Source organism: Mirounga angustirostris, unplaced genomic scaffold, assembly GCF_029215605.1.
Source record: "Mirounga angustirostris isolate CCGP_5_RB_7025 unplaced genomic scaffold, mMirAng1.0.hap1 SCAF_14, whole genome shotgun sequence".
Taxonomy (NCBI): Eukaryota; Metazoa; Chordata; class Mammalia; order Carnivora; family Phocidae; genus Mirounga; species Mirounga angustirostris.
In genome coordinates, this window is record NW_026991722.1 from 87,528,260 (window position 1) to 87,548,918 (window position 20,659).

Below are 20,659 nucleotides of genomic sequence, written 5' to 3' on the forward strand. Positions count from 1 at the left end.
TTCATTCTTCTTTGACTATAAACAATCTAAATGTTTTCCTGCTTCTTTTCGTTTTGATGTTTAATAAATAAAAGCTACACAAAATCAAGCTAAAAGCTAAATTAAGATTTAAATATCTAACTTTAGTCCGGTCCATGCTACATTTTTCCTAATCTTAAACTTCTAAAGTAAAAAGGAGGTACACATGAAGAGTAAAATATGATATACTCCTCAGAGTATTATTAGAAATATTCCTGTGAAAAAATGTGTAACTTTTAAAATGTGAACAATCTCAACGGGGCAAATATTTGGGACTCCACATTCAGATGAATGTTCTAGGATCCACAGAACTCAAAGGAGCTCCAGCTTGTCTGCCCGGCTCTCAGGAGGCTCATTGGGGCCGAGCAGAACTTCCTCTCTAGCCTTAAACAATACAAATGTTTTCCAACTCTTTCCTCTTCCACCAGGCAAAAAAAATAACCCCAAGGCAAATAAAGCCAAAATCCAAATTCAGATCATTCACACATAATTCCAACGCAACTCAAACTTAACATTTCCTAACCTAAAGCAAAACAGGATTCACTCTTTCCTAAACCTAGAAGTAAATACAATTATTTTGCTGATAAATGAGTCGTATGTAGATTAAAGCATAAAAACTTAAAAGAACAATTGAAAATAAAAGGTATAGACTGTTGGTCACCAAAAGACCAGAAAGGTCAGAAGTTTTAAATGAAAACCCTGAGCTAATTGAAGAACCCCAAATTATGACTCATCTCTACAGAATTTAAATTTCATCTGTAAAAGAGCAAGCACAAGCTAGTTGCAAAAACGTTTCCAAAATTTTATTTAGTTTGTGTATTCACTGAATTCCTTACATTTCATGTTTCTAACCATAAATGAAACCCCCAAACTCAAATTGTGTTTTTAATTTAACGATGTGTATTAGGTTACTCTGAGGTATGCGGACTGGGCCTGAGGGAGAGTAATGTATAACTGGAGCCACGCAACAGAACCAAACAAAACGCAGCGTGTCTGACTGGAATGGTGAGCAATCAGGCCACGTTATCCACAAGAACTAGTTTCTTGTATCTGTGACAAACAAATATAAACAAATGTAAAAGACAATTAGAAAAAAAACAAAACAAACCCAAAGGCGTTCTGGAAACTCATGTTCTGACAATGTGGTCCTCTCATAGTTCCATGCTACACGGCAACTCCACACACACTTTTCCGGCTTAAAATGCGTTGGGATGAAGATGAAATTGGCATGTGCTCCAGTTAATCAGAATTAATACTTTGGAAGGACACAGCAGTTTCTGGTAGGCTCACACTGCCTTCATATTCTGATTTTTCAATTTAAGGCAATCTGAATGCTCAACTTCAGCTGTTGATTTCATAATGTAAGTTTCCAACCCAGATTTCACTAAGAAAGTCAAAAATAAACGCACTGCTGGGGCTGTTGCCAGTGCATCCATCAGTAAATATCAACAGAAGATTAGAGAATATATGTGAAGTATGTGTACTGAAATTTCAAGCAAAACCCAATTCCTCACTCAGCCATACCATTCCCTCAATTTTGTTTAGATTTTGGTAGCCATCTGGACAGACCTACAGTGGGCATTATATTCTTTGTAAGTACACAGCAAGTCCAACATTTGGTTGTGTTTTATTTGGTTTAAGGCAGTTAACTTGAATCCAGCAAATACTTACTAAGCCTCTCCTAGGAGCAAAGCTCTGTGCTAGGCAGTGCCCCATTTAAGTAGGTCAGACACAGAGCCTATGGCTGAAAACTCAGTGTGTACCAGGGGACAAAGGAGATGGGGAAGGAAGACAGTGTGAGCACATAAACCACTACCCTGACACGAGACACACAAAGTACCATGAGAAAGGTCACCAACTAAGGACTTCAGTAGGGCTCAGAGGTGGAAGATTCCTGTCTGACTGGGCAAATGGGAAATGTTATACGGAGTAAGCAAATGTGAAATCAAAGTTCAAAAGAGTAATCACGGGTTAAACTAGTTTCATGAAAATAAGACACGAAAGCTTCCTTCCTGTGGCAGGACAATCAGTCACATTTTCCATGTCTCCAAACTTAGTGTTTTTGTAGCTCACACCCATTTTACTAATCAGAACTATGACATGTGCTTCGTGCTCGTGTCCAATTCCTTTAGGAGTGACACTATGTAAAAGTGATACCACAGGTTCACCCTTCAGATAATACTCATGAAGAAAACATCGTCCCTGACAGAGTCAGTAAGAACTCTGCAAGGGGCCCATCCTGTCAAATCACCTCTCGAACTCAAGTAAGGCACTCCACCTGTCCAAGCCTGAATCCTTCGGTGCTGCCTGAGAACAGAGGCATTCAGTATCCAAGATAAGGTTAGAACTAATCATGTATCACTCCTGGGGTGCTCAGCTTCTTGAAGACATGGAATAGCTTTTTTGGTGTCCTCTATAGGTGTTGGGTAATTCATACATACCAAGCGTTACTTATTTTTTACGATGTATTAAAAACCTAGTTTCCAAACCAGATGCTCAACAAACAAAACAACCATGTTTTAAGGTCTGCTTTATTATAGATAATCCACAATGTGGTCTAACCAGAAACTAATTATTAAGCCTCTTTATGCCACCCACTATAGGTTTTTGAAAGTGAGATTATAGGGAGGGAACACGTTTTAAACATCTTCACATCCTTCCTGGGACTCACAGCAATATCTAGATGAAGACAGGAGAGCACCCTCAGTCTCTCTCCTTGGGGGGCTATCAGTGTTCACCAGCCTCTTGAGGACTCTCTGGGCTGTTTTCTTGTCAACCTCTATCTCAAAGAGATTTCCACAACTGAGCTGTAACTTCTCCCACACCCCCACTTCCATTCTTCCCATCCCTGGCCAACAGGACCTTGAAGTATCTTTACTTCAGGCCACTGACAAGCAAGGCTTCCACCTTCTTTCCATAGATGTGAGGCAGGAGGAGAAAGGAGTCTTGGTAGCAGGGCAGGGAACAAAAATTAGCGTCCCTATACCCCACAAAGATGGCTACCCTCCACTAGCTTCAAGGATCCAGAACAGCCTCTCTGGTAATTCAAAAATGAGTCTAGGGCGCCTGGGTGGCTCAGTTGTTAAGCGTCTGCCTTTGGCTCAGGTCATGATCCCAGGGTCCTGGGATCGAGTCCCACATCGGGCTCCCTGCTCGGCAGGAAGACTGCTTCTCCCTCTCCCACTCCCCCTGCTTGTGTTCCTGCTCTCGCTCTCTCTCTCTAATAAGTAAAAATCTTAAAAAAAAAAAAAAAAATGAGTCTAAAGCAGGACTGAGCAGGTAAACAGCATGACATAATGTTATGAAAGCTCCAACTGCCAGAGCTTTTGCTCCAGAGTGGAATTAGAACATTAACCAGACATGCCTTTATGGTTAGAAAGAGCACATGATACACATATAAAGATAACATAAAAATCCCAATTTCTAGATCAGTATCCTTATTTGACCTGATCCCCTAGACCGCAATGTTCAGACACTAGATGAATCTTCCGAGACATGTCAAGCATTCTAAGGGCCAGATACTTTGGCAAAGCCTCCTACAAAGACCTTCACAAGCCTAATTATTAACTACCTCATATACGTAGACACAGAAGCTTAAGTCTTCATGAGGCGTCTGGATTAAATGAAGAAAGAAATGAGGCCTTGCCATAGGATAAAAATGACACCATAATCTTCAAAGATGGTGTTTCAATTTGTTAAAATGACAACTCTTCAGTTCAGAGGAGGTAAACTGGAAAGCTAAAGGAATCCACATGTACATTGTTTTTGATACACCATTAGAATAGGCAGCCATACCAATGTCATAATACACAACAAAGCCCTCAAAACCAAAAGAAACCAAAGCATGTACACACACACGCATGTGCATGCAGTGCCACAAAGAAATAAACATTTAAATCCATAAGAAATGCACAAATCTACCTTGAAGCAAAAATCTTTATCAGGTTATAAATCACTCTATTCGTATGCACAGAATCACTTAAATGTTGAACCCTACATAACAAAATAGAATTCATGTGCTCAGATTTTAAAAATTATCTTTTCAGAGGGAAAATGAATATATAACTAAGGCCCACATCTCTGGGTCTGTAGTTTTCAAAAAACAAAAGGTATGTATCATACCACAAGGCAAAAAAAAAAAAAAGCCTGTACTCTAACCTAATTGGAAAATATGAAAATCTATTCCCTGGCATCCCCATGATCCCCTGCTAGCAAAGACTCCCTAGCCTTTATGTGGCCTCTGCTTCATGGCTGACCTAGGCCAAGCACTCATTAAACATACATAACCACAAGGGGTAAGGAGGGGTGAGTCAAGATGAGTTTGACAAACCCAGATACTAAAACGAGGGAAGCCCTGGATACTAGATAGAGACAAGGAATATCTGTGTCATAAATAGGGTAGCTTATGCACAGATGTAATCAACCCCAAGACATGAAGAGGCTTTTCATTCCCAAAGACCCAAGCTTCCTGAGCTGGGAATGTGACATTCATTACTTCATTCAGTCCTGGCAACAACCTTCTGAGGCAGTTACAACGTCCCTCACATTTTAGAGATGTGGAAACCCAGGCCCAGAGCTAGGATTAAGTTACTGAAGTCACAACTTGTGACACATGGGATAAGGGAATGGATTTCACCCACAGACTCTCTGACCATTGGAAACGTACAACTGATACTAACAGGAATTAACAAATTCTGGCTAATACCATGAATACAGAGAGCCACAAGTGCCTTGATGCAACAGGGCATAAAAGATGCACTAGTGATTGGGGAGTCACAGGCAGAATTCTGAGTCAGAAACTGCCATGTCTCCGCGCATTACACATCTCTGTGCTGAGCACTGAATCAAGTGCTGTGGAAACGGGAGGCGTCCTGCTGTGTTTCTCTGACCAAGTTTCCCATCTATATAATGAAGCAGTTGCACTTAGCTCACACGAAGGTCGTGAAGATTAAACACATCCTTGCATAGTGCCTGGCACCAAAGGAGAAGTTTCTTTTCCACTCTCCAGTCTGGTGCAGACAAGCAGTAAATACTGCAATAATTCAGAAGAACACACCAGTGTGGGATAAGTAAGGAAAAGTCTCAAAGAGATCACAGAGTTTGCACTTAGTGCTGAATACACTTTTGAGTTTGTTCTTGTAAGGGGAGTTTCTCCTGAGGGGCAATAGGAAGGAAGACTGAAGGGTGAGGGTGGGATGGCACATGGAAGGCCTCTGGAGGGCTGTGGAGCTACCAAGCAGCTCTGACACAGCAACATTCTGACATACACTCTGGGGTAAGTGGGTCCAGAACAGGATTTCTTCGTCCTTTCTGCCCTAATTACCGTGTATTCCTTGCCTCTTCTCCTACTTCAGAAGTATAGAAATCTGCAACTATCATCCAGTGCTGCCCTCAGTGCCATGAGGAGTATAGTTACTGACAAACGGGGCCTCCTTACAAGAGATGCTGAGAAGATCAAGTCAGTCCACAGTTTTCTATATGCTGAATTAGCAGTTATTTGTCATCCTTTCTACTCTTTATTTTCCTTCAGGGGAGTAAGCAGATGGTGTAATTACAGCAGGTCCCCTTTATCCATGGGGGATATGTTGCAAGTCCCCCAGTGGAGGCCTGAAACCACGGGCAGTACTGAACCCTATATATACTATGTTTTTTCCTACACGTACATACCTATGATCATGTCTGATTTATAAATTAGGCACAGTGAGACATCAACAACTAATCACAAAACAACAATTACAACAAAATACTGTAATAAAAGTTACACGAATATATATATATAGTAATCCTCTATCTGGTCTTTCTCTCTCTCAAAGTATCTTCTTATACTGAGCTCACCCGTCTTGTGACGATGTGAGATGATAAAATGCCTACACGGTGAGATGAAGTGAGGTGAACAACACAGGCACTGTGATGCAGCTTCAGGCTACCACTGACCTTTTGACCTCAGAAGGAACAACTAATTCCAGAATGCAGTTGACCACTGATAAATGAAACCTCAGAAAGAGAAACTGCAGGGGGGCGGGGGGAGTAGACGACAACACACTACTGGTTATTTCTGAGATCGTAGTAATTCAATGAAATTCAGTTAAGCAGTAACTCCATTTATAAGAGTAGCTACATCCACCATCATTTGGCTGAAGTTAATAACCAAGAGATAAAGGGGTGGGAAGGGATCACTATCAGCCAGCATCCTGTCAGAGAAATAATAAGCAACTGTCTCACACGCGCGCACGCACACACACAAACACAATGGGGGAAGAATGCTATAATGCAACCTGAAAAAATGTAAATTTCACATTATTTCTAAAAACTAACTTATTCTAGAATTTTAATCACTGATTGATGATAAAAGACAAAGCAATGTTAGTTAAAAGGGTAAATCATAGGGCACCTGGGTGGCTCAGTTGGTTAAGCGACTGCCTTCAGCTCAGGTCATGATCCTGGAGTCCCGGGATCGAGTCCCGCATCAGGCTCCCTGCTCGGCGGGGAGTCTGCTTCTCCCTCTGACCCTCTCCCCTCTCATGCTCTATCTCATTGTCTCTCTCAAATAAATAAATAAAATCTTAAAAAAAAAAAAAAAAGGGTAAATCATAAATAAAAAAGGAATAAAAATCAAATTCCAAGTTCCTAAAAGGTTGGAAATTAGTCTTAACTTTGCGCTCTATTCCCTGTAAAAGCATCGTTAGCTAGCATTAGGACTTAATGGAGCAAGACGGCCTTCTAGAAGATAGGGCTGCCTTTGAGGTGGCCACCCATCTACTGCTCCAACACGAGACTCTTTTTTTGGAAGGCCAGGTTAAATCTCAAAGGGAAAAGACTTCTCCTCTGACTCAGTGTGAGTTCTAAAGTCCACAGTTAGAAATCTGCAAAAGGGTGGGGAAATTCTTTAAATCCATTCAATGAAATTTAGATCACACATACTGAATTTGTTCCTTAATTTATAAGTGACATATATCACTTCCTGGGAATTAAAGTTAAAAGTCTCTGGCCATGACCATTCAATTGGGAGAATCTTGAACTGAACTCTACTCAGAGAACAAATGCAAAATTAAGATCATTACGAATCATTTCTTATAGAACAAAGTCAGACTCATTCTTCATTTTAGCTGATGTGCAAGACAGTCTGCAAAACAGTCCAACACCCATGGAGAACCACTCAATGGGTTATTTGTGGTGCTGTTACAGTAATCCTCTATCTTCAAGCAACAACTAGCATGCAGATAACTTTTATCAATGATTGGTGACTGGATTCACCATGAAGAGATTGGTTACCAAGTAAAACACGTTGGTGGAAATCTGCTTTGGGCATGTTTAGGTTTTAATGTTCCCCTGCTCCTGTCAAATTAACTGTAATAACTTGCCATCACCACATTAAGCCTTCTTTAAGGGTCTGTCGTTTAGTTTAGTGGCTATCTTTAAAATGCATTATATTTCGGGGCGCCTGGGTGGCTCAGTTGGTTAAGCGACTGCCTTCGGCTCAGGTCATGATCCTGGAGTCCCGGGATCGAGTCCCGCATCGGGCTCCCTGCTCGGCAGGGAGTCTGCTTCTCCCTCTGACCCTCCCCCTCTCATGCTCTCTCTCTCTCTCTCTCATTCTCTCTCTCAAATAAATAAATAAAATCTAAAAAAAAAAAAAAAAAACCAAAAAAAAAAAAAATGCATTATATTTCTATAGCAATTTAAATGATTACCTTGACATTGCTTTTCCTACTCCCATGAATAAAGTAAGGATGTGTTCTTTGTTAGAAAATGACTATTTGCCATCAAAATTGTTCTCTGGTGTCCTGGTTTCCAGAACGTAACTACTAAAAGGCCAGGAACATGAGCTCAGGTGAATACAACTTGTTCAGTTTTTACTAAGACTAAATTAAACTATAAACCTTCATTTAACATGGACTTTTGTACTGCTTCAAGTCTCAGAAGAGAACATTACAATCCCCAAAGACTACATCACTTGTCTCTTTTAAGAGTGATCGGAAGAGCGTTATGCTGAAAGTGACAGTCTGGCTGTGTTCTGTTTGTTAATACAGCGCACACCTGCTGGCCAACTGCAACTGGCTCTAAGTCCTTATCACAAATAAAACTATTTTTGTGCCATTTCTATTTTTCACTTAAACATCACCAGCTCTTCCAGACTAGGGACCTGTCAAGTGGTTTGTTGCCAAGACTCTGCCTGTCAGAAAGGTCAGCATCCAGTACCTTCCAGTTGGGTCCCAAAGGGCCTCTCTTGGTCTTGACTGACTGGAATAATGCTGGGTCTTCATCAGCTTTGTAGTCCTGCAAAGCAAAACAAAGTCAGAGGCAGAGAAGAAACTCAGAGAAAATTATTTAACCTTGCCAGAACAGCTCTTTGCAGCTACTAAAACACAGGACAGAAACTGATTAGACTTACTGTGCTTTTGTGTAAAAGGAGCAAAATGGTTCATTACATTAAGTTTTTGGTTTGGTTCTCTTTGCTTTACACACTTTAACGTTAAGGCAAGACAACTACATAATATTTAGTCATGAAAGTCTCGATGAGCAAGCCACTGGTTACTGAACAGCTACCTCCAAGAACAAATATTCCCGCATTTTTTTTTAACAGTTTCAACATTTTGATACATATATAGTCATATTCGAGAAATAAAAGGTACTCATCCTAGTCTTGACAATACCCAGAGGTGATGACCGAGAGCGACTACTCTGGCTAGGAATGCAAACTGAACTACTAATCCTGCAACACCCCCATCTCTTCCATGGCTGGGTCTGTGCCGGATGCCTCAATGACGAGGCCAGCGTCTCCAAACCCTTGTCCAGAGACCCATCAAGCGCAAATCCCTTGGCCTGCTCATAGAGGGACTGCACTCATGGCAGCTCCTCGTTGTCACAGAAGGCGAGGGAAGGGTTTACGACTCCGTGATGGGACTACCTCAGTTATATCTTGTCACAGGGGAATGGCCCTAAGACTTAGGTTTTAAGCAAAGTTCTATAGTGTGTGTCAATTCTATTTCCCTAACATCCTTTTCCATACAGAATGGAGAAAATGAAAGAAGTAAATCTTTTTAAACCTGTCTGCTTTACCAAAGTTCTTTTGTCACTGCACACGTATCTATACACAACCCAGCAATAGGAAAAAACTCCCTTTGAAGAGCTTAAGTCCAGATTTAGAAAAACAAATGAATTTTAATGGTACCAGTGAGCAGAGGTCAGTTGGTGAGTTGAAAATCCTACAAAGGGAAGCCCTTGCCTTCTCGAGTAGAATTTCTGAGCCAAGGGTCCCTCATGACATTCATGGAAGGACCAGAGACTTTGGGGGAAATGCCCAGATCAGTCAAGTATGAAAAATCATTGTTCTAGGGAAAACGGCAAGCACTGAACATACTCTAAAGTAGAAGACAAACTTTCATAAATCAAAGAAAACATGGTGAGAAGCAGCCACTCAGGATTCAACACTTACTTAGGGAATGCACATGACATGTCAATAATTACTGACAAAGTTATAGGTAAATTGTGTGAAGAAGGAAAAATGTGAGGTTCAAGTACAAAACAAAACTTCAGAAAGGCCCCCAAGAGCACACCATAATTATTAAACAAGCACACTTAGCTGGCTACACTGGATCTTAGTGCTTTAAAATACACCGTGTGGTGTAGCCACAGGCATTACGTCAGTCAGCATTATCCGGGAACGACAAACCTGGACGAGCCGCCTGCAAGGAGTTGGAGAACTGGAGTTACTCATGTGTCTGGGCACATCAGCAGAAAGTTCAATTACTGTCAACTAACACAAATTTTTAAATTCCGATTTAGAGCTACAACTTCAACATTAACAACTTCACTGCTGAGCAAAGAACCAAGTGGGCAGGTGGTCTCAAGACCTGGGTTCACAGTGCAGAATCGGCCCTCCTGCTAACGTAAATAATCACGTAGCGCCATCAAACATTTTCTCTAGCTCGGAGGCTTGGAACTGAAACCTGGAGACAAGCTCACTTTTCCCCAGAATTGAAAATATTGAGCATTCTATCCAAGAATCACTTTTGACACCATCTGCCTCCATCAAGGTCTACTTATCCCATAGCCACCACACATAGAAAGCAGCACACAAGATGCTATGAGGTAGTCCAAGGGCTCCGAGGGTGTAAGGAGAACCAACACACCTACCTGGTGCCAGCTAGCTCCTACAAAGTCACAGTTGGGCTGGGAGAAAAAAAGAGAGGCAAACAAAGAAAAGATAATGGAAACCCCAGAGAGCACAGGTTAACTGCCAACAGAGAATGGAGAGAACTGTACTCAGAATCGAAACCAACCGACATAAGCCAAGGAAATGTATTCTTAAAAGGAGTTTTAACAGTATGTTTAAAGGTAGAAGAACCTTAACTGCTAAAGTATATGTTAAAAATTTTTATGATTAGGGGTGCCTGGGCGGCTCAGTCGTTAGGCGTCTGCCTTCGGCTCAGGTCATGGTCCCAGGGTCCTGGGATCGAGCCCCACGTCTGGCTCCCTGCTCAGCGGGAAGCCTGCTTCTCCCTCTCCCAGTCCCCCCTGCTTGTGTTCCCTCTCTCGCTATCAATCTGTCAAATAAATAAATAAAATCTTAAAAAAAAAATTTTTTTATGATTAAATTGTAATTATCTCTACAATGCCCAGAGGCCTGGCAAGTGTTCTATATTTCATCCTGTTTAAAGGGAAAATACTTTTTTTTTTTTTTAAACCGTCTCAGGTGTGACCTCACTGTGGGTATGCCATTCAAAATGTTCTTTTTAATGCAAAATCTGAGATATTATGGAGCCTGGCCTGTGCTGGACAGTAAATATCAATTTCCCAAATCTGAGAGGCTGTCAGAGGATGCTCCACCATTTTATGTGCCATTAAGAAAGAACACACTCAGCCAATAAAACATGCCACAACTGGAAGACAAACCCTAATTCTGAATGTATTAAAATGTGAGGAAAAGAGGGCAGGGGAACCTTAGAACTGATGAAATGGAGCCTACAGAACTACTGCACGATGATGGCACCAGGGAGGGTGAAAACGAACAGATGGATCAGGCAGGCTTCATTGACGACACTCCTTCAGGCCCTTCCCAACCCAGCTCCATCCCAGGGTGACAACTCAGGGCTTCTCAATCCATATTTGATAAATTAATTAACTGAAGAACATGGAATAATGCTTCCAAACTTCTCCACTCTCTACCCAACACACTGTTGCAGTCTACTTGCCAGCCTCCATCATTGGTGCCAGTTATTCACTGCGAACTAAGAGCTCACAGAATTATACAGGAACACCCAACCTTGAAGACCATCGGAGCTGCCTCTCTGCAGATGAGGAAGCCATGGTCCCGACAAGGAAGTGGTGAGTTGAAAATCTCTCCTGCCCTAGGGCTTCAACTCAAGCCTTCTTAGCCTCTGTCCTTGGCTCACTCTAGTACACCACAGAGCAGGTGGCAGAAGAGCGTCCACAACTGCCAGATAAGCAAAACACATTTCAAAAACACCAAGCAGCAGCAGCAGCAGAGGTATCAAAGTAGATCTGCCTATAAGGCAGGAGTGTGTGCATATAAAATACTATACACACATACACAGATCTCCCAAGGTAAATCTTCCTGGCTTTTTTTCTCTTGACTAAAAAGCAGCAAACATTAAAGGTATTACACTGAAAACGTAACAGAACCCAATTATTAACAACAGCACCTTAACCCTGACAGATGAGGATAATGCATCTTGTCAAAACCTAGGAATTTTTGTGTTTTTTTATGTTGGTTTGAATACGTAAATGTTTAATCAGTTGAATTAAGTAGCAAGGTATTAAAAAGCGGGAAGCAGGTGTAGTTTTAACCACCTCAGTTTTGTACCTTTATAACAAACATTTAATTTTTTGGAACAGAATCGTCTTTGCTACAATTTTATTGTTGGGTATCTAGTTTGGTCTTTCCATATTTGAAAACTGGCCGATTTATATCTGTATCACAATGAACAAATATATTCCTTCATGTATGACAGTTTCAGCATACAGAATGCAACCTCAGCTACCAATTATAGCTGCAAATGAGCAATAGTGTGGAATGAGACAGCCTGCTGGCTTTGTTAGTATTCTGTCTCCTTTGGGATCCCATGGGGAACGGGGAGGCTCTGATGAAGAGAAGCCCTTGGCTCATGGTTTATTGTGCTTGCCACCAGCTGCAGACTTCTCATCTCATTAGTTCTTTTAGAATACTGTGGGTGAAGACAGCTGTAGCCTACTTGAGTCTTCAGCTCCTGGGTATTCTGAAGGCTGAATTTGCTATGCACTTTCTGTAATCCTTGGGAAAAAAAGAAAGCAAATTCACTAGGCCACGGAAATGTATTTTTAAAATCACTTTTAAAAGTAGAAAAATCCTATTGCTAAGGTGCACTGTGTTTAAAATTTTTATGATCAAATTTTAATTATCTGTATAATGCCCAGAGGCCTGGCCAGGATAAGGGCTTAGTAAAACCATCATTATCAAGTTAGGTGTAATGTCCCTAGACACGGCTCGTTCCACCAATACTAGTGGCCGAACAACAACAAAACACAACGGTATCAGCATAAGGTAGATTCGAATTAGTGTTAATACAACTCTATTTAATTGAAAACTCTTATTTAAGTAAAAAAAGGAGGCAAGTGAAAGTCAAGACACCCTATGGAGAACAAATAAAATATAATATGGTAAATAAATGGCTTACTGAGTCTCCATGCTGGAGCCACAAAATACATTCATTAAATTCTCATAAATAGCTGTTTTCTGTCACTCGAATACAAAAGTTGTGCTACCTCTTGGGTGTACATCTGTTACTCACTACAGCTCTCAATAGAAACTCTCAACAGAAACCAGATTCATTCTGAAGACAAAGAATATTAGTTTTATGAATCTTTTAGCATAGTGGCTGTCCCCCAAAATGCAAGTATAAAATCTGTGCTGAGCCAACCTAAATGTCCTTGAGCCCAGATTTAACTCATGATTATGAATGGGGAAGTGAGTAGGAGGTGGGGGACTTGGTAGGAGTTTCTTGACAGCTTGTGGAAAAATCGAGAAGAGCTCCAGACACCAGAAACTGCTTAAAGAACCATACATGGGTTACCACAAGTGAAGCTAAATGTAAGCTGAGGAAAAGAGTGCCCAAACCACAAGCATTAGCAACCCCACCACACCTGCTTAAAAAAGGACACACACACACACACACACACACACACACACACACCCGCACCCCTGCAAAAAGAAACAATTCTACAGGGTAAAAATAAAAACTTGAGAGAGCTATTAGGATCCTGCAGCATGCTGTAAAATGCTTTCCTTTAGCACAAGATGATTAATTAGGTGTCTATTCAAATAGCTCAAAGATAATCACGAAGTTTAGAATGCACGGGTATTGCTGCTCAACCTAGCAAAGCGTATTTTCTCTAATCACATCCTAAAAGTAAAGACCAGGATGAGGGCGAAAAGACCAAATTAAATATGAAGATAAGTAACAAACATCGTCTATTAGCACTGCCCTTCATTTTTCAGTACATACTGTGGCACTTGGAACACAAGGAGTTCCTGGATCCTATCACCGTTGACCCTAGTACGTAACTAATTGGAGCTGACAAAATTCAAGCCAGACTGCAGAGGAGAAGCCCATTAAGAAAAATGTTTGCATTAAATTTTGCAACAGCAAGTAACAAAGGTGTAAAGACAAATAACATTTACGAACTTGTTTAAGAAACTCATTTCAACAGTTATTTTCAAATAAGCAGCTTTCTTTCCTATTTTTAATTACATCTCCCCAAGGACTCCTCACCCTTTCAGGTTCCCACAGAGCACCATTAATATAGTATAAGTAAATCTCATTAATTCAGGTCCTACCACCTTGGAATTCATAATTCGGACAGGGGCTGGACTGAAGTTTATCTTTGCGTGATCTATGAAAAAAAGATTTGCTACACAAATTAATAGAGTAACAAGATCTCAGGAGGGCTGTTTAAACAGTTCAGAAGTGTTTTAGAGCAATTCAGAAGCATTCATTTGCATATAATTATTATGCTAATTACAAATCATTCTTATCTATTCATTAAAGCAGATTCCCAAAGGACCACTAATTGTCAATAACTTGTTGGCCTAGTTTCTGTTACTGAATGTACCTCAGAGGAACAAAACTGCATTAAAAAATATTCTCTAATTCAGCCCTCTCATTAATCCTTACCGGCTTCCCACCAATGAATCCTAAAAGGAGAATTTTTAAATAACTGCACTGAGAACAGAAATGCAGTCAAACCTACAGGGCCGAAGAAAACACTTTTTTTGTGATCTTTTTAATCTCATAGAGACCCTGCATAGAGATCTGGGGTGGGGGTGAGGATGGTGTTGAGCATGGGAAGCAGGCAGAGGCTGTCAACAGAGCTGTATGTTAAAAGGTGGCCACAGCCCAGAACACAGTCTGGCTAGAGCACAGCGAGGTTAGAGCACAGTCAGGCTAAGCGCCTCTTGCATTCTTTCTCATCTTATCTGTATCTTAGTCTGAGATGGCCGACACTGTCATGCTTATGAAGGCAGACCTCCAAAGCCTCTGGAAGGTTACAAGTTAATAGAGAAAGAGAAAGAAATCAGAATTCCAGCCCTGAAAAGAAGTTACAACCAAAAGCCTAATGTGACAGGGGCACCTGGCTGGCTCAGATGCTAGAGCATGTGACTCTTGATCTAGGGGTTGTGAGTTCGAGCCCCACGCTGGGTGTGAAGCCTACTTAAAAAAATAAAAATGAAAGTTAAGAAAAAAAAAAAGCCTGATATGACAAATCCATCTCCCACAACCCAACAGGGAAACCAAATAGTTGTGCTCTAAATGAAATGTGGGCAAGTGGGAAAGGGGGTTTCTGGATAGCCCAAGGCTGGTAGGCTACTCCTCAGCCCTGCCCTCAGAGTAGGTGGGCTACTTACTGGTTTGCACAAATATACAATATGTTTGTTACAAGATATTTTATTATTATGTTTATATACTTATTAAAGCATTTTAAAATGACAATATTTTAAACTCTTCACACCAACAAGTTTTAACACGTTAACAAGTCAATTTTGTTAAAGGGGCTTGTTAAACATCACATATTTTAAGATTAAATTGCAAATGCCCGATATGTAGTATGTTCAAAAAAGTCTTAACACAAAATGTATTTATTTCCTTAAATGACAATAGATGATAAACCTATCATATTAAATTCCTTAAACTAAAACAAGGGGAAAGTCCTCATGAATATTCAGGTGAGCCCTTTCCAGCAAAATGTCCACGTTGGTCTATGAGCTAACCTTCAGACACAACTGCTCCTAAGACCCAGGACTCCAGTTAACCCATAATCACCAATTTAACAAACATTAAGTAGGAAATAATTGCAGAAAAAAAATACTTTTTTTTTTTTAACAGCAAGAGCAAAATCCAATAAACAGCATCATTCTTGCTACTATTTTTGGAGAACTTACTTATGTGCCAGGCACACACATTCTCTCAGTTAACCCTCACAATGTTGGAACAAAGGTAATACCATCACTTCCGGGGGTGGGGAAATGAAATCCTTTGCCCTTGTGGAGCAGAAAAACCAAGACTCAGATGCTGCTCTGTCAACACCCAGGTCAAACACCATACTTTAACTGCAAATATGATGTGATTTACATTTTTATCATTTGGTAAGACTCAAGTACCTGAAAGGATTTTTGCTCCCTCTCTGCCTGGAGAACTTTCCCTAAGAAAGAGTAACACTGCTTTAAAAAAGAAAAGGAAAAAAAGGCGGGGGGGGGAGGCTTTTATAAGGAAAACACTTTAAAAACTCGAGTTGGAGCCACTTACGCTAATTTCTTTCAGCTGTTCAAAAATGCATGTTTCCCCCCCCTTCAGAAACTGGAGCAATTCTACTTCACACACACCTCACCACCTCCACCACCCTCCCTACGTTTTTATTTTTAAAATATGGAAGAGATCAAAAATAAACATTAAGTTAATAGGTTCTAGTTGAAAAAGTATTTTATGCAAAACATACTGGTTCATGCAGATTTTTTAAGATTTATTTGAGAGAGAGAGGGCACACAAGCACTCTTAAGATTTAACCAAGCCATGAAATAAGGTCATGGGGTGTGGGGGGAAGAGGGAGAGAGAGACTCTCAAGCCGACTCCAAGTGCTGAGCGAGCCTGATAAGGGCTCCATCACCTGACCCTGAGATCATGACCTGAAACGAAACCAAGAGTCAGACACTTAACCTACTGAGCCATCCTTCATACATTCAGATTTTTTTTTTTTTAAAGATTTTATTTATTTATTCATGAGAGACAGAGAGAGAGGCAGAGGGAGAAGCAGGCTCCCAAGGAGCAGGGAGCCCGATGCGGGACTCGATCCCAGGACGCTGGGATCATGACCTGAGCCGAAGGCAGACGCTTAACCATCTGAGCCACCCAGGCGCCCATACATTCAGATTTTTAAGAGAAATTTAAAAATCCCTTAAGATTTAACCGAGCATGAAATAAGCAATATGATATTCTCCCACAAGAGGGCACTGCCATCCAACTATGCCTTCAAATACACTAGCACATTCTCTAAATCCATGACTGGATGTAAATCTTTTAAGAGTTCCAAAAGCTGACCATGTAAGGTAGCAGAATAAAGTGGGAAACATTTTTACATTTCTTTTTAATAAAAACTATGCTTATGTTTATTTATATCCCCTTTAAGGAGGGGGGAACCTCTATTACTACAAAAAGGATTTCGACAGTGGCTTGCTTCACAGCACAGAAAAGGTGAAAGGAGACGAGCATTGACAAGCGGAAATTTTGTAAGCAAATGCAAAATCACTGGTACCTGAAAACCTATATTTGTTTTGTTTTTTCTTTTCTCTGAATTCAAGGGGGCTACCATTACAATTCGGAGCTGGGTCAGATGTCTCACCTCTTTATTACGCACACACTTTAATAAAGAGCTTTTGGCGCTCTCGCACATACATCAGAGACATGTTACAAACTTTCAAGATAGAGACTGAATGCCTCGCTTCATTTATGGCAAAAGGAAGAGGTATTCTACTAGATCAAGTCTGCTCACGCCAAAGAGAACAACTGAAACAGCGCTGGCAACCACAGGCTCTCCTCGGACTCCATGGATCTCAGCCACGGACTTCTAATAAACAAAAGCTCTCTTCAGGGCTAAAGAATTAGGTAGCCACTGCACAGCTCTAAGAAGTAGAAAGCCCTTCTTAGGAAGTAAGCGGCAATAGCTGGAATGAAAGTAACATCTAGAACTGCAGAAGCTTTTTGAAAGCTGTGAAAGATGATGAACCGGTGCTGACCACTAGCATTATCATCCATCAAAGATTAATTTGGAAGGTCTGTTAGGTTGACTCCCAAAATGTCATTTATGTGGCTCAAAAGCTGACAAATATTAACAATTCCACAAAGTCTGACCTAATACTTAGTTTTTTCCAGCCAGATTTTATGTTTTTAATTTTAAAGAAAAAAAATTAATCTTAAAAAGGTTTAGAAAGCATATTTTATGATTCTTGCATTTCTTTAAAATTACGAAGCTTTTTCTAAAGGCAGTACAGTAAAGCATATGTTGCCAAGACTATATACTCAAATGTGTAACATCTGGGCACCGTCTCACGGAATGTCTGATCAAAGAAAAAGATATGCCCAAATCCTTCCTAGAGCACCAGAAACAAGCATTGCTGAAGGTGTGACCAAAACTTACATGCCTAAATAAATTAAACCAAGTTTCATCAGCCTTCCAAGGCTGACATTCAAGAAGTCTCTTTTAAAAAGAGCAATAACTCGGGCGCCTGGGTGGCTCAGTTGGTTAAGCAACTGCCTTCGGCTCAGGTCATGATCCTGGAGTCCCGGGATCTAGTCCCGCATCGGGCTCCCTGCTCGGCAGGGAGTCTGCTTCTCCCTCTGACCCTCCTCCCTCTCATGCTCTCTGTCTCTCATTCTCTCTGTCTCAAATAAATAAATAAAATCTTTAAAAAAAAATATTTTAAAAAGAGCAATAACTAAAAACAATATACACTCATGGTTTAAAACAATTAAAAAGTGTCAGACTGTTCAACACTCAAACAAGGTAAAGATGTGTTCAAAGTAAAAATGGCTAAATGAAAGGAAAAGCAGGCCTTTATATATTCATTTACAAAGGCAAATGGGATTTCAGATAATCAGGTGTTGCTTAGCATTATTTCGGCTCTCAACTAAATTGCAGCATTGTTCTGCCTACCAAAACATACTAAACAAAAGGTTCACAAACAAAGAACAAATGGGCAATGCTAGAAAGAAGCAAAAAGCACAAACTTTAAAAACCAACTCATTTGCTTTGACATCGCAATCCTTAAAAAAATTACCAAGGGATTTCTACAAATGGCTTAAGTGAGCAGTTTAGAAGAGCCCAACAATTCCATTATTATGTACAATTAAAATGGGCCAGGGCTCTTCTTTTAGTGAAGTACAAAACTCCAAGCTTCCAGGTTCTAGTCAGCCCTCGAACTCCAACTTTGGCTGCAGCCTGGAGCCCAGCACTGGTTTGTATCAGTTGTGATGGAAAAGAAAGAAAAAAAAGAAAAGGCCCTTTGGTGCAGGGGAACTTAGCACTGCACGCTACACAAGCAACCAACTCCAATTCACTTAGAAACACTTTAAAGTGTTCCATGATTAAGAATCTTGCAATCCCTTCAGACAGATACAATTATTCCTTTATCTGGAAAAATATTTACCATACCAACACAGAGCAAACAGCAAGTTCCAACAGATGTTTGCTAAGTGAACATATGAGAAAACACATGAGGGGTGTCCTCTGTTAAGCCGTGCCCAGACCAAAAGACACCTTAGTGGCTCCAATCCTTTTAGTATTCTATTGCATATATGCAAATTCCAAAATATCCCAGAGTCTAGTGGTTATGGGAGAGGGTGACCAAGGCCACTGCTGCTTTTTCGGGGAACCAGGGGAGATGGAAAGAAGAGCGGGTGGTTGGTTGTTTTAAATAAATTAAGCATGCTCTTAATATACTGTAAAGGAAGGAACATCATATGGTGAGAAGATGCTCTAGAAAGACAAAAATTAGCAGCCCTGCTTTTGAGTCCCCAACTTCCCTTTCCAGAGCTTATGTGGTTTAGAGAAGTTACAGCACTTCCCCTGGGCTCAAACTCCTTAACAGTAAAAATAAAGGTTGAGGTGAATGTTTTGGATCCTGGCCTCCAACTGAGATTCCCTCCGCTTTTAAAATCTTCGAAGAGTGCCCACTGTGCAATCTTCACCACGTATAGTGTACTAAAGCATGTCCCAAGTGAGCATGCACAGAAATCGCCCAGAGAGCTGGATGGAGCCCAGAGTGCCGCCTAGAGACTGACCAGGGTGGGAGCTAAAACTCTGCATTTCTAACAAGCTGTCCCTGGGCAAACCTAGCTTGAAAGGAAAGGGCCCCAAGCGTTTTGGCCAGAGTCCTAGCTAAGGCTCTGAGAAGCAAGCTTGAGAGTTAGTCACAACGCTCCCCAGAGGGCCTCAGGAACCCTAAATAGAACCTCTTTACTTCCAAGCAATGTTCAGAGAACTGGACCTGTGGGCAGATTCAGCCACAACTGGGATTCCCACATTTACAGACCTGCCTTCTAGCCACAGTGGGGATGTTCTCCAAAGGAAAATAAGCAAGGGGGGGGAGGGGTAAAGCCGAGTGGGCTGGACCGAGGAAAGCAATTCCAGCTACTTCGAGGAAGGGTGAGCTTGATCAGCAGCCCACCCCCTCACCTGGGATGCCTGTGTCCCGTGAGGTATCAAGGAGAAGGGCTGTGCTGCCAAGAGGTGGCACAGAGAGTGGTCCAGAGTTCAGCAGTGTGATGACCCAAGGACCACAGCTCAGGAAGTCTGGCTCCGCAGGGCAGGCATCGGGGCTGCAGGGTGGCTGTAGCACTCAGCGACCACACTGCAGGACACAACCCCCCAACGCTCCCCAGGGGGGTATTTGCAAAGGAGAGGGGCTGGGAGAAAGGATGGAGACTTGGACTAAATATGACTTAGTAACAAGAGGGTAACAAAGAGGTTAAAAAGAACAAAAGAAGGAAGAGGTAGGAATCTGAGGTTTCTCTTAAGAATACAAGCTTACTGGGTCACTCACATTCAAAGGGCCCCTTCATGCTCTTCGGGGAAGTCCCCAGGAAAGACCCTATCAGTCAGAGCACACCCTGCACAACCTTTCTGTGACCCAGAAATGACCGGCAGAATACCATCTTCAGTGAAACACCACTACAGTTTCATATCATTAGTATTTCCTTATTACTGATGTTTAAAAAACAGTTGGATGTGAAACTATATCACTTTTAGACTTGTGAGCCTTAAAAGCTTCAATTAAACATTATTTCTATGAAAATAAATTCTTGGAAATGATAAAGTCACACATCACACACTGCAGAGGAAGCATACACTATGGAGGAAGACTGACAGAGTCCTTTCTGGTTACACATAAATACCTAAAAATGTGGTTCCAATTTCTTTCTTTTTTTCAAACCGTGCTCATTTTCTTTCAAATTACTTCCAAAAACGAAGGTCTCTCTCATGTTAATTGTGTGTACACTTCGGCTTACACTTTAAAGAGTCTTCCTCTCCTGGGAAGTGACTTTTGTGTACAAATCATGAAAAGCTACTTAGACAAAGTGCTGGAGATGAT

The 20,659-nt window shown here is 41.1% G+C and overlaps 1 protein-coding gene across 2 annotated transcripts in view; it reads right to left on the reverse strand.

Annotated features, from left to right (window-relative positions):
* PITPNB (phosphatidylinositol transfer protein beta) overlaps positions 1 to 20,659 on the reverse strand; it is a 65,056-nt gene that overhangs the window by 14,231 nt on the left and 30,166 nt on the right. For both annotated transcript variants that reach the window (XM_045887412.2, XM_045887413.3), the window contains exon 8: positions 8,218 to 8,295. In XM_045887412.2, the coding sequence (XP_045743368.1) occupies positions 8,218 to 8,295 (78 nt within the window). The remainder of the gene's footprint in view (positions 1 to 8,217; positions 8,296 to 20,659) is intronic.